The 14,117-nt window shown below is 35.0% G+C and overlaps 1 protein-coding gene across 2 annotated transcripts in view; it reads right to left on the reverse strand.

Annotated features, from left to right (window-relative positions):
• LOC121992376 (DExH-box ATP-dependent RNA helicase DExH11-like) overlaps positions 1 to 14,117 on the reverse strand; it is a 73,232-nt gene that overhangs the window by 20,489 nt on the left and 38,626 nt on the right. For both annotated transcript variants that reach the window (XM_042546698.1, XM_042546699.1), the window contains exon 16: positions 9,706 to 9,963. In XM_042546698.1, the coding sequence (XP_042402632.1) occupies positions 9,706 to 9,963 (258 nt within the window). The remainder of the gene's footprint in view (positions 1 to 9,705; positions 9,964 to 14,117) is intronic.

Here is a 14,117-nt window from a genome sequence, read left to right on the forward strand (position 1 = left end):
TGATGATTTCGTCGCGTGCACACAACAGGAGGAATCGTGCGCGCAAAAGAAGGAATCGCGCGCACGACAAAAGGCATCGCGATAGAGTGGCCAGTGTGTCGTGATCTCATCGCAACCGGGGCCTTCGGAGGAGTCGCAGGACTCCTCCGACGTTGCGCTAGGAGTCGCTGGAGTCTCGCAGGCGTCGCCGGAGGAGTCATAGGATGCCTCCGGCGATGCCAGAGGTTCCCGCGACTCTCCGGCACTGCCGGATGAGCGTGTCGTGACTCTCAGGCACCGCCGGATGAACGTGCCGTGACGATCATGAAGAAATTAAGGTTTAAAAATTAAATATTTTTAATTTAATTAATTCAAACATTTCTTAACTTAAGTGTCATATTTCGAAGAGACTTTTATAAAGCCTAATAAAATTATCCCAATAAAATATAAATATATTTAAAATTAAAAAAAATAATAATAAATTCTATTAATTAATATTTTGAAAATTAATTTTACTGATTTAAATTTTATTTAAAATTTCTAAAAAAAATTTAAAAAATAAAAAAAACTAATAATTCATATTAATATTCTGATATTTTTTAATTATTTTATATTTTTTCTGTTTTACTATTTAATTAATATTTTGATATTTTTTTATTATTTTAAATATATATTATTTAAAATAATGATTAATTTAAATAAATAAATAGTTAATTCATATAATTATTATACAAAGCATAGTATTTTTTAATTAATTTATATACTTATTACATAAAAAATATAGAATCAATTTAAAATTTAGATCCATAATATTAAGATATTTAGCTTTTTTACTTTTAGAATTCTTGTTTCCTGAACATATGAAATATATATTTTTATCTTAGAATGTCTCTACTCTGCCTAGGAAATATTATACGTCCTTTATTTAAGAATTTTTGATAAAGATCTGTCAAGTTTATGATTCCTAACAAAATACATATAATCTTGTGCACCTTTGATCATTCTAAATTGAGATAGTTAAATTATTATTATTAGAAGATTGTTTCAAGTTTAAATAAAAAAATATCGAAAATGTATCGGCACGACATGATACGATACCGAAACAGTATAATTTCAGTCTGGGACCGAAACCTCGGCACGGATTGAGATTTTTAACTTTGCTTGAAACAACTCACACCACTTTAACAGTCTTGACATAGAAATAAATTTTTTTTCATAATGGTGGTAGAAATCATGAACAGCAAGAGTGAACATGCAATGCAAAAGTATGCGCTCTTCATCCTTGTCTTTCCTCACAATGAACAGTGCATGAACAGAGAAGACCAAGAAAACATCATTTATCTCACTATTAGGAACCACCCACCCTGTGTGAGGGGCATGAAGACCCAAATTATTGTCCAAGAAAAGCCTTTCAGGGTTTGCTCACATAAAGCTTAAGTAACATAAAATAAGGAATATTTTTGTGTGGATCGAAAGTATCCTGGATTTTATTCTAAAAAACATTGTGATTTTCTTATTTGTGAAGTGATTATTGGCAAGCCATTCTACACCCCTCACTGATGAAGGTTATTTTAAGGCAAGGTAAACATTTACCAATAGACACATAAATGTTTCAAAGGATCTATTAGAAATGATATCCCCATGAATCTGGTATGAGAACAAGACTTCTGATTATCACAGCCAGACAACGGGCAATACACTACAAACCAATTTGAGTAATCAAGATGGTTCAAGGAAAGCAAAGTTAATTAGAGGCATCCTTGAGAATATCCCCCAACATTAAATCCAGGAAAAAGTTGCAAGCAATGAGGTACAAAAAAAGAATAGGATGATGGGTATGATAGAACCAAGAAAGTGGAACCCTATAGATGTCAGATATCGTGATAGAGGGAAGAATGTCCACATATAATGCCTTAGTGGACCCCTTTGTATGTCACATTAAGAACATTGTACAAGGAGAACTTACTTATTTTGAGCAACTTAATGAGGGAATGATGGTGTTGTACACTGAGATTGTTGAGCTAAGAGTATGGTTATCATTACCTAGCAGGAGCTATTTTCAAGTAGAAGATCAGAGTACGCATGCCTGCATCTGTCCTTTGAAACCGTGATCATGCACCTATACCAAAGTGCTGCAGTCGCACATGAGAAACACCTTTCTTTTTGAAATGAGATAATGCAAGGGATTAGGCAAAATAGGGAAGACACAAAGGGATCAATTCCAACCATGTACTTGTGCAGTGATGAAAATATATGGTATGGAACAAAGTAATTATTATACAATCAAGGTGGGACTATTAATTTTCATTAATATTGAAAAAAGAGCTGCAAAGTCAAAACTTAATACAATTACCTAGAATATTTACCTCATTGCTCAAAAAAAGTTATGTTACTTAGTCAACAAGAGTTGATCCAAATATATCAAATGCTTCAAGACTCAAACAAAACCAAGAATGACCATCCTTTTTGCTTCTTGGAGAGTTGCAGATATGGCCATATGGCCCAACAAGAGCTGTAATATAAGAATGCACAGTTGTGGCCCATGGGCAGAGAGATTGTTAATTAGAATCATACAGATGATCCAAAGCTTCTCATCGTACAAACACTAGGAATTACATTTAAAAATGTGACACACAAGAAGGTGAAGGGTGCAAAGTTGCCCATCTAAATGTGAAAATTATTGCATGGATAAACAAAGCAAGTCAAGAAGTGTAAGGACTTCAATTAACCGGCAATATTGACCAGTGTTTTCAAGAGCGGCGAATAGCATGCTATTATAAGCGAACGCTGCAGAGCATTCGCTGATTAGCGATTCGAGGCAATAGCGTCGATAGCGCACATACATGCGCTATCGTGACCTAGCGGCCCATAGCGGGCGCTATAGTTGATTACAAAATAGGAGGCGAGGAGGGAGAGGCGAGCGGAATCAACTTCGAGAAGGTAGGGCAAAGGCAAGCGGGCGGCAAGGGACGGTGATTGGAGGTCAGGTTTTCTCCTTCCTTTTCAGTTTTCTTCGTTTTCTTTTTTCCTTTTCGTTTTTCATTTCTCAAAGGAGAAAAAGCAATCGCGATTTCGTTTTTCGTTTCTGAAATCAAGCATTTGGATCGATTGAGTGATCAATCCAGATGCCTTGGATCGATTCAATGGAATCAATTCAGATGCCCTAGATTGATTCTGATTTTTTTCTAATTAATTAATTATTTGTTCTGATTTTTTTCTTTTGTTTTTCTAGGATTTTCATTGTAGAATTTGCAATGTCTACAAATTTATCAAAAAAAAGATAAAAAAAAAATATTGGTTGGAAGTATTATTATCAAACAGAGGGAGAAAAATCTGTTCGATGCAAATTTTGTCATCATATATCAAATGGAGAGAATACACGCTTATTTAGCTCAAACTCATAAAGGGGTTGTACCTTGTGTTAGTGTTCTGGATGATATTAAGCAAAAAATTAGAGAATCACTTGACAAAATTAGAGCATATAAAAGTAAACAAACCAAATTGTTACGAGAGATTGGTGAGGTCCCCAGAGTATGAATACACTATCATCAAAAGTTGGAAGTGTAGGGGGCAATTCAATTGGATGTTCTTCTGGTAGTGGTGAATCAAAAGGTAAAAGTACTCTTCATGGGTTTGTTAGTTCGGAACCTAGACAAACAACCCTAAATTCGGCATACAAAAAGGATTTGCTTGTTGATGTAAGGCGTAGAGTTGGTCATTTTACTTACTCTGCCGCACTTCCGTTTAATGTTGTGAATGATCCTTATTGATTGCCTATGGTTGAGGGTATTGCGGAATATGGAAGAGGGTTCAAGCCTCCTTCAATGCATGAGTTAAGAACTTGGATACTTAAGGCTGAGGTTGATGGCATCAACCTGATATATGAGGAACATAAAAAGGCATGGAAAAAAATATGGATGCACTATTATGTCTGATGGTTGGACGGATGGGATGAATAGAAGTTTGATCAATTTTTTAGTGCATAGTAACGCCGACACTTTCTTTTTGAAATCTATTGATGCATCAGCTTTTATTGAAAATAAGGAATTGATCTTTAAATATCTTGATGATGTTGTTGATGAGGTGGGAGAGGAACGGATAATGCTTCGAATTGCATTAAGGTGGGGGAAAAAATTATGGAGACTAGACACGAAATTTGGTGGACACCTTGTGTGGCGCATTGCATTGATCTAATGTTGGAGGATATTGCAAAGTTGGAGATTTTTTCTAACACAATTGAGCATGCTAAGATGGTTGTGAAGTTCCTTTATGGTCATGGGACTATACTTTCTTTGATGAGAAAGTATACAAACGATAAAGAAATTCTCCGTCCTGCTGTTATTCGCTTTGCTACTTCATTTCTCACTCAAGAGTATGTATAAAATTAAAAGACCACTTGAACAAATGTTTACTTCCGAAGATTGGGTTAGTTCACCACTATCTCAAACAACTCAGGGAAGGTCGTGAAGAGAATTGTTGTTAATGATTCCAACTTTTGGTCACATGTTGCATTTACGTTGAGTGTTGTTCCTCTTGTAAGTGTGTTAAGGGAATCTAATTCGGAGGAGAGATCGGTCATGGTATATATTTATGAACTTACGGTTAAGGCAAAAGAGACAATAAAATTTAATTGTGGGAGAGTTGACAAAAAATACAAGCCCATTTGGAAAGAAATTGATTCACGATGGACTTCACAACTTGATCATCCTATACACATGGTCGGGTACTATTTGAACCTGTAATTGCGTTATGAAGAAATATTTTCTGATTGTGATGAAGTTAGAGATGGATTGTATGCTTGCATGGATAAGATGTTGTCTTCAAATGATCGTCTTAAAGCGGACATCCAATTGGACTTGTTTAACAAAGCTAAAGGAGAATTTAGAACTCCAATAGCAAAATGAACAAGAATGTTGCAGACTCCAGGTAAAATTTACTTCTTGTAATCGTTCTTGTAAAATTTTAGTAGCATTCGTATTTTAAAGTTATATTTATATATATTCTTGTAATTTTCTTTATGTTATTAGCCTCGTGGTGGGAACGTTTTGGAAGTAAGACACTCGAGCTTACTACATTTGCAATTTGAGTGCTTGGTCTCACTTGTAGTGCTTCAAGATGTGAAAGAAATTGGAGCACTTTTGAATCGGTGAATATTCTAAGTTTATAACTCTACTTGAATTTTAATTGTTTTATAATTTTCATATCATTATTTAATTTTTAAATATATTTTCTTCTTTGTAATATTAGGTTCATACAAAAAAGAGAAATAGGCTTAAACATGCGAAGTTGAATGCATTGGTGTTTGTGAAATATAACTTCAAGCTTAGGGAGAGAAGCATTATGAGGAGAGTCAAGATTGATCCCATTGTAGTTGATGAAATTGATTCAGATGATGAATGAATAACTGAAAAAGGTCTCATCCTCCCCGTAACTACTAAATGGCTTGAAGATGATGAATTATTTGAAAGTGATCCTATTGTGAGTGTGTCGTCGGCTATCTTTGAAAGTCTTTTCGACTCAGATAAGCTAGTTGAAGATGTTGAGGATATAATTGAAGTTCCTCCTACGAATTCAAAAAAAAAGAAAGTTGTCGAAAATTCAAGTAAGCATATGCAAATTATTTACTTATATCTACTTCACCTATAATTGATTCTTAAATGTCGTATCTCTTATATAATAGATTATTTACTTATATCTACTTCACCTATAATTGATTCTTAAATGTCGTATCTCTTATATAATAGGTGGAAGTAAAGACAAACAAGCAAGGTTGAGTCTTGTGGAAGATAATCATCTTAATACTGAAAATTATGATGGAGTAATTCCAACAACTTTTGATAGTGAAAATTTTCCAACCATAGACACTATTGATGATGATAATGATATAGAATTGGATGATACAGATTATTTTTAGGTTATGTTGTTTAATTATAAGACTTTTTAAATTGTTGTTCTTGGATATTTTGACATGTAATGAATTATTATGATTAATTTTAGGTTATGTTAATTTTATTTTATTTATATAAATATATTTTGTTTTTTTTAATTTAAAAATTGGCATGCACAAAAAGCTTGCGCTATGCACTTCGCTATTTACGCTACGCGATACAAGACAAAAATGCTATGAACCAACGCTATGCGATTTAAATCACTGATATCGACCAGGTTGGTGGGTTTGAAAGGTTCCATGGGCTTCAAGAAAAAATGTCCATCATCAAGTCAGATAAATGATTCTAAATCCAGCAAATCATTCTGCCAACCAATAAATGTGCCACAGATTTACAACATGAAAACAATTAAATTTTACAGTGGTGGAAACAAATCGATGATATTGAAACAAAAGGCATCGCCATGAGTGGACTAAGAAAGATTGTCAAGTCGGAGCATCAATTCAAGTCTTGTATTGTATCAGGTGGCACAGTTGAAATATACCACTTGAATAAATTACCCAAACCCAACTAACCAATTAATAGGCAGTGGTATCATATCATACCGACACTTTGCACAATTCGAGTAATGTTTAATATGTTATCACAGCTTGTTTCTCTAAATTTCTACTTCAACTTCTTATGTAATTGCTATGGTCTTATTTACAAAAAAAAAAAACAATGTGAAAGAAGACTATAGGAGCCAAACTTATATAAATTCAGCTTGACATGTAAAATTATGTGAAAGAAGACTATACGAGCAAATCTCATATAAATTCATCTTGACGTGTAAAAGTGACGTTGATTCAACAATCTAATTGACTAGTAATGTTAAAAGTAGAAAATCTAACAAATACGTAAAATCTAAATTCATTTGAGACACTTTATCATATGGCCAAGTGTATTGGTATCAATTAAAAATATTAAAAGAATAAAACTAATCAAAATTCATATCTGCAACATGCTAAGTATTCCAAGTGTCAGCACAATTTCGGAGGGAATTTTGTCTAGTTCCTCCGAGAGCTGATTCTCTAGGACCTTTTCTCCCTACTTCAGTATTTGCATGGGGTCATTCATTTAGACAATCTATCTATGGTCCAAGAGCAATGGCCCATCTACATATTGGGTTTCTAAAAGATGGGGAGGGGGTATAGCCCATTGCTCAAACCAACCTTGAGGGGTCAACTTGAGAGATCAGCTTCTGAGGGAAAAGTCGCCCCATGATGTTGACTTGATGGTGGTTGGCCTAAGATATTGAATCATGGGGCAAGGGAAATTTCTCGAAGAAATCGATCTGTGAGGCCGACTTCTAAGAAGTAGGTCTATGGTGCCGATTTAGTTGGTCTATGGAAGAAGTTGGCTCAGGTGCTCAGTGTAGGATCGAAAAAAATTTGATATCTCCATAATGGTATGTGATACAACTCCGGATCAGCTCCAAGCCAATGAGATAGGACTGCAAGTCGAGATGTACGTCCCGAACCACGAGGAGCATGAAGAGGACTTGCATGTGCCAGCTGAGCTGATAATGAAAACAGAGATCAAGCAAGTTCAACATGCTGTACAAGCATCGACATCTCGTATCTTGGAAGGGCAGGCTATGGAGTTACAATCGATGTCATGCCGAATGATCAACTTCATACAAGTCGACCCTAAAATGGGCCAATTAGCTGCGGAAGAATGGAATATCATGATGCAACATGTTTCTAGCCAAATACCATACTAGAATGGTGGGAAAACACACCATTCTAGTTGGAATTGGTGTGCCATTTAATGCCACCTACATTTTGGACAAATTCCCAAGTTGGAGGACAGCTAGAGGGAGTGTGCATAAAGACTTGCATTCATCATCTTTTCTTTCCATGCATTGGAAACTACCATTTGTTGGAAAGGGAGTGTGCATGAAAACTTGCATTCATTATCTTCTCTTTCCATGCCTTGGAAACTACCATTTTCAGTTTTATATAATGTCTTGAGTAGATATCAAAGGGGGAGAAAACATTATATTTTGAGAGAGTTTTCCTCCTTGTTGTTCTTCAGCAACTCTGCAGGGATTACGATTGAGCACTTGTAATTCTCAGCACTTTTATAATATTAGTTCTTGGTTTTGTTATAATCATTGGGTCGATATTCTCCATTGTTCTCATAATATTGGTTCTTGATTCTCTATAATCAACGGGTAAATATTTCATCCTTCTGAAACCTCCTTTGGACGATCCCGAAACTGAGTTCCAATCTTATTGTTGCTGGGTCTCGCGACATTATTCGTCGAGATTCGCATCAGTATGTTATTATCCACTTTGAGTCTAAGCCCTCATGGTTTTACTTTCGGGCTCTACCCAAAAGGCCTCATGCCAATGGAGATATCTTTTTCTTATACACCCATGATCTTTCCTATGTGTTTTCAATGTGGGACTATATTTGCAACCTTACAACCCCAATAATTCCCCCCTAAACAAAGGACCACAAGTCCCCCTCAAGCATCGGGGCACTTTTGACCTGCTCAGGGCCTCCTCTCGAGCATTGGATCACTCTTGACCTGCTCAGGGCCTCCTCTCGAGCATCGGATCACTCTTGACCTGCTCAGGGCCTCCCCTCAAGCATCGGGTCACTGACATGCTCAGGGTCTCCCCTAATTCGTTCAAGGTTTCACCCACATGATTTGATCTTGGATCATGGCTCTGATTCGTGCGTCTTTCTGGCAGTTAGTCCGTGAAGAGCGACCTTGCACTGATACCAATTATAGGATCGAAAAAAATTTAGATATCTCCATAATGGTATGATATTGTCCACTTTGGGCCTAAACCCTCATAGTTTTGCTCTTGGGCTCTACCTCTCATGCCAATGGAGATATCCTTTTCTTATAAACCTATGATCTTTCTCATGTATTTTTAATGTGAGACTATGTTTACAACTTTGCAACCCCAACACTCAGAAGTCCGCTTAGAGTGTCGACTTCTAAGAGATGTCAGCCTAAGGTGCCGACTTCGAGGAGAAATCAGCCCAAGCTGCCAATGTATCGGTATTACATACAAGGCAATCGATTCACTTTCATTTTAAGGTTTCAAGCTATTCAATCCCCCTACAAGCATGCCACCAATTCTACAAGCACGGCATGTTATTACAATTAGGAATCAAAACTCTAACTGAGAAATATATTTTAAGTTTTACTCTAGTCAAGTTTTGTATTATTTTATAAGTTATTGCATCAAAATTGGAAATCAGTCAAACACTTTCAATTTTTATAATTACATTGAGAAGGAAAAAAATCCACTTGGATTATAGATTAAAATTTATTTAAATTCATTCAACATCCACAAGCTTAGAAGCATGCTAATGTGTGCTAAGCGTTGGCACAACATGAAATTTTAGACCTTAATCAATTATTTTTGTCTTTGAAAATGCTCACACCATCCTATCATATATTTTCTAGTACGTTTATCTATTATAGCTAGACATAATTCCTCTTAGGTAGTAGTACTTATGATTTTTTTTTATCTTTTCAATTGACTCCGCATATCATCTTTCTCAATTCTGCTACATTTAACTTTTTGTGTGCATTGGGTTTCCTAACTGCTAAATACTCTAATAAAAATTCAGAACTCAAAATCTTTCAAAGACAAGGATCACTTATTATTGGTAGGATCAATGAATGTGTTATCTCCTTAAGCTTTAAGCAAAAAAAAAAAAAAGTTACTTCAATAACTAAAAACATTATGAAAGATTGGCATGTTACAAAAATGCCATTTTTATCCATTTCTGTGAATGTAAATATTATAAGAGCCTCTAAATGCTAAGGTACCTTCAATTCTTCAACACGGAGAAGATGCAATATCATGGTATATGTCAATCGAAATTGAGACTCAAGCCTAGTTGGTCTTCCAACCATTACTTGCTTCAAGTCACTTTCTTCAGGAATCTCATCACGACACATAATAACAACTGTACCAATATTATCTAACCCTCTCCTTCCAGCTCGGCCAGCCATTTGAATATATTCCCCAGGAAGCAACTTCCTGAAATCCTTTCCATCAAACTTTCTCAAGGTATCAAAGACAACCTATGAAAGAGAACATCAATTAAATCATCTCTGCAAAACAATAATTTTACATTTTTCACTTGAAATAAAAAAGAAGAAATCTTAGGCTTTTAGTATTTGATAATTTCTAAGAAAACAATGGAAAGAAAGTCTTACACTTATAGTGTTAATAATTTTTAAGAAAACAATGGGCGCAGACAACATAATAAAGAGCATATGATCTCATTGAAATCAACCCCACTAGAACATCATTGAAGAAATAACTTACAGTTTTCAAAATGAAGTTAATAAAACTTACTAATGTTAAGCAGCAAGTTGATTCAGGAAAACCAAAAACAGTTACACAACTCAACTAAAGGTTCCTTGAGGCTTCAATGGAGGAGAGATTCTATATAGACTTTGCATTATATATCTAGGGTAAAGAACTGTAAGTGTCATGCAAGCATTATCTAGACAACATAAACAGTTGAAGATTAGAATGGAAATTAAAATGAATATAACCAATTAGATAAATGACAAATTAGAAAAATATCAATTTAGACAATCAAAACGGGAATTAAAAGTTCAAATAGAATATAACCAATTTGAAGAGCCATCTAGACATCATAATCTAAACAAGAACTTGTTCATCACATCATTATCTACAAATTTACAAATTTAGAGAAGGTGAAATAGGACATTTAAAAGAAGAGTAATGTCATTTGTTCTGCAAAATAAAACACAATTAAAAATCTTATAGGAAGCTAGTGCATACATAAACCCAACTATTGTGAACTGAATCCTGACAGAAAAACAATCAAGCAACAATTATTAATCCACCTGCATGGCACCAGAGTATCAAGCAACAACATAAAGATTTCACAAGTAGTTAAACGAAATTTTCAACCATGAAAAAATTTTCAGTGACATGGCAAATTCTTCAGTGGCATTCAGAAAGAAAGTGGAAGAATAATCAACCATGTATAAAGGGGGGAAAAGACAGGTAGGTAGGCCAGTACAAGAAAATTTATATGTATGTTTGATAAAATGGGGATAAATTACACAAGTCAAGCTGAGCCGAGCTTTGTGATGTTCAACTTTTGTTTGATAAGGTAACCAAGCCAAGCCGAGCCAAGCCGAAAATAAACCACGCTTAGCTTGAGCTTGGTTTGTTTCGTTGTTATCGAGCTTTAAATTCAAGCTTGTTTGATTGTTTTCATTTTTTCATTTTAAACTTGTTTGATTGGTAGCTTGATAATATAAACTTGTTTGTTCATTTTGAATTTTTTTTTTTTGTTTATTTAGTATGTTAATAAGAGGTTTATTGATGAACATTGTTCGTGGACATTTACGAATTAACGAACTAAATACATATGTATTCAAGCTTATTCATTTACTTTAACAAGTTGTTCAAACTTGTCCATTTAATTAATCTTATGTGTATTGAACAAACATAAACAAGCTCTTACCAAGCTGAATACCAAGTTTATTTACGAACATTTGATTCATTTACATCCCTATATCTACCAAGATAAGTTACAAAGCCTGATTTAGTGAAGCCTTGCCCATCTCTTCTCCATTATCCTCTCCATCATATTATTCATTGTGCGTTTTGCCACAAACTTATGTTACTCCAAGAATGCCCCCAGCATGATCTATGATCTTCACATGCTAATCATAAACCCTCCTATTGACCCTCTTCCCTATTCATGTCATTGTCCATGTCACATTCCAGTGTGATCAAGCCATCCATTCCCCTACAACCTTCTTGTTATTCTCATGGGCTAAACAACTTTGCAAAGACTACCAACTAACAGAGGGTGCATCGCAATCTCAATCATCATTTGTTGAATTTAATGTGTGTGAATTATGCATATGTTTTTAATCTTATTTAGCATATATTTGTTGCATTACATGAGCATATTTTGCATAAACTTTTAGCATTTGCATTTATTTTTTCTTTTTAGTTCGATGATTGCGGTTTGCAATTTTTATTGATAGAAATGTGAGATATTGACGTTGAAGCATGCTAGGAGATGTCAAATTTGAGAAAACACATGCCAGAATAATCCATGGCTAACCTGTGGTAGCTACCATGGTCGCGGATACTACTGAGTAAAGTGGAGAATCAAGGTCGAACGATCCACAGCCAGCCAGTGGAACGTTGCACAACCATGGATCGTTAGGGTTACATAATCTGCACCGCCTTTTATTTAGGAAATTCCATTAGGGTCAATGAGATATAAAAAAAGCAAAGGAAGGCAATTTAGGGGTCATCTAGTGACACGAGACCAAAGAGGAGGCTGCATATCAAAGGAGCTAAGAGATTTCGAACATCAAAGAACACTTGCAAATCTTCTAGAGACATCGACATACATCAACAATCATACAAACAAGTTGTTGATGTCGTTGCCAGGATTGTGTTTTGTTGATATTAGTAGTATTTGCAATTTGATTAATCTAGGTTTTTATTTTGTTTCTTTTTACGGCTATTTTTTGTTATCCCTTGCAGTAAACAGTTTGTCTTGTATGCAAAGATTAGATAAAAGAAGAATTGTTCTATAAGCATATCCTAAGATTGAAAGAACTTTTTGTTGAAAATCCTGTCATCAATAAAATCAAAGATATACAAATCAAGAAAAAGAGGAAAGGATCATTTGTCAATTATTAGCTTTAATTAGTTTCCGTATTATTTAATTTCCTTTTCATTAGTTTCCTTTCTATTGTAAATTCTCTCTATAAACAAGAGAGTCGTGTACCTATTCTTTTGTATAAGAAATTATTTCTTCCTCATTTTCTAAGTTGGTATCAGAGCTATGTCAGAAGTCACGTCCGAAACCGCTACAATCCCTGCCACTATGGTAAAACCTTCTGAGACCCTGCAACACCATTCCAACTCTCATTCAGTCCAGATCACCAACATCCACCTAAATGGTGACAACTTCCTCTGGTGGTCGCAATCCGTCCGAATGTATATCCGTGGGCAAGGAAAAATCGGTTATATCACGGGTGACAAGAAGGCTCCTGCTCTTAATGATCCGCTGCATAGCATATGGGATGCTGAAAACTCCATGGTTCTGACATGGCTAGTCAACTCCATGGAGGAGGATATAAGTACCAATTACATATGTTATCCTACTGCAAAAGAAGCCGACTCGGGTCCCTTCAACAAAGAGCAGATGGATCAACTCTTGAAGCTGATAAAATACAACTTCTCATCTCGTATTCCTAGTGTTTCCTTGGCACAAACAGGTAACAATCCTAAAGCTCTCCACATGTCTAAAGCTCTCTCCTGTTTAAACTCCTCTCCGTGGATCATAGATTCTGGTGGCACAGACCATATGTCTAGTTGCTCTCACCTATTTGATACTTATTCCCCTTGTCGATGGTAGTTTTTCACTTATTGCAGGAAAATGACTTATCAAACTGACCGAACAATTTTATCTCAATTCTGTTCTTCATGTTCCTAAATTACCCTACAACCTTTTGTCCTTTTGTCTGTTAGTAAACTATCTAAAGATTCTAATTGTCGTATTATATTTTTTTGAATCACATTGTGAATTTCAGGACCAGAACTCGAGGATGATGATTGGACGTGCTAGGATGATTGAAGGTCTCTTAGTTGGATGAAATACTTGTTAGTAATAAAAATGCTCAGAGCCTTAACAGTATTAGCTTAAACTCAGTTCGAGAAAAAATAATGCTATGACGCTATAGATTAGGACATCCTAGCTTTCTTTATCTAAAAATTTTTTTTCCAAAATTATTTAAAGGCATTGATTGTTCTTCTTTATATCGTGAAACTTGTCTTTTTGTAAAATTTCATCGTTCAACTTATTTGCCAAAAAATTACCAAGCCTCTAAACCTTTTTACTTGATTCATAGTGATGTTTGTGTTAGAGTGTATACTAAAAACTTAGCTTTTGTAAACATTTATTTGTTGAAATAAAAGAATCACATTGGTCAATATCTGCATTTATTTGTTAAATGTAATTGTTCAATTAATTTATATAGTAGACAACATGGAGTGTGGTGTCACACTCAGAAGATCATGTTGTCGGTTCTCTATAAATTATAAACAAGTTGCTCACGACTAAAATGGAAAGGAACAAACCATCAGAATAGTCGTAGTGTAATTAAGTATTAGTTTATCTTGACTAATAAATTACACTAATACACTTTAAGTGTATTGAGTA

This window comes from Zingiber officinale, chromosome 6B (assembly GCF_018446385.1).
Source record: "Zingiber officinale cultivar Zhangliang chromosome 6B, Zo_v1.1, whole genome shotgun sequence".
NCBI classification, from domain to species: Eukaryota; Viridiplantae; Streptophyta; class Magnoliopsida; order Zingiberales; family Zingiberaceae; genus Zingiber; species Zingiber officinale.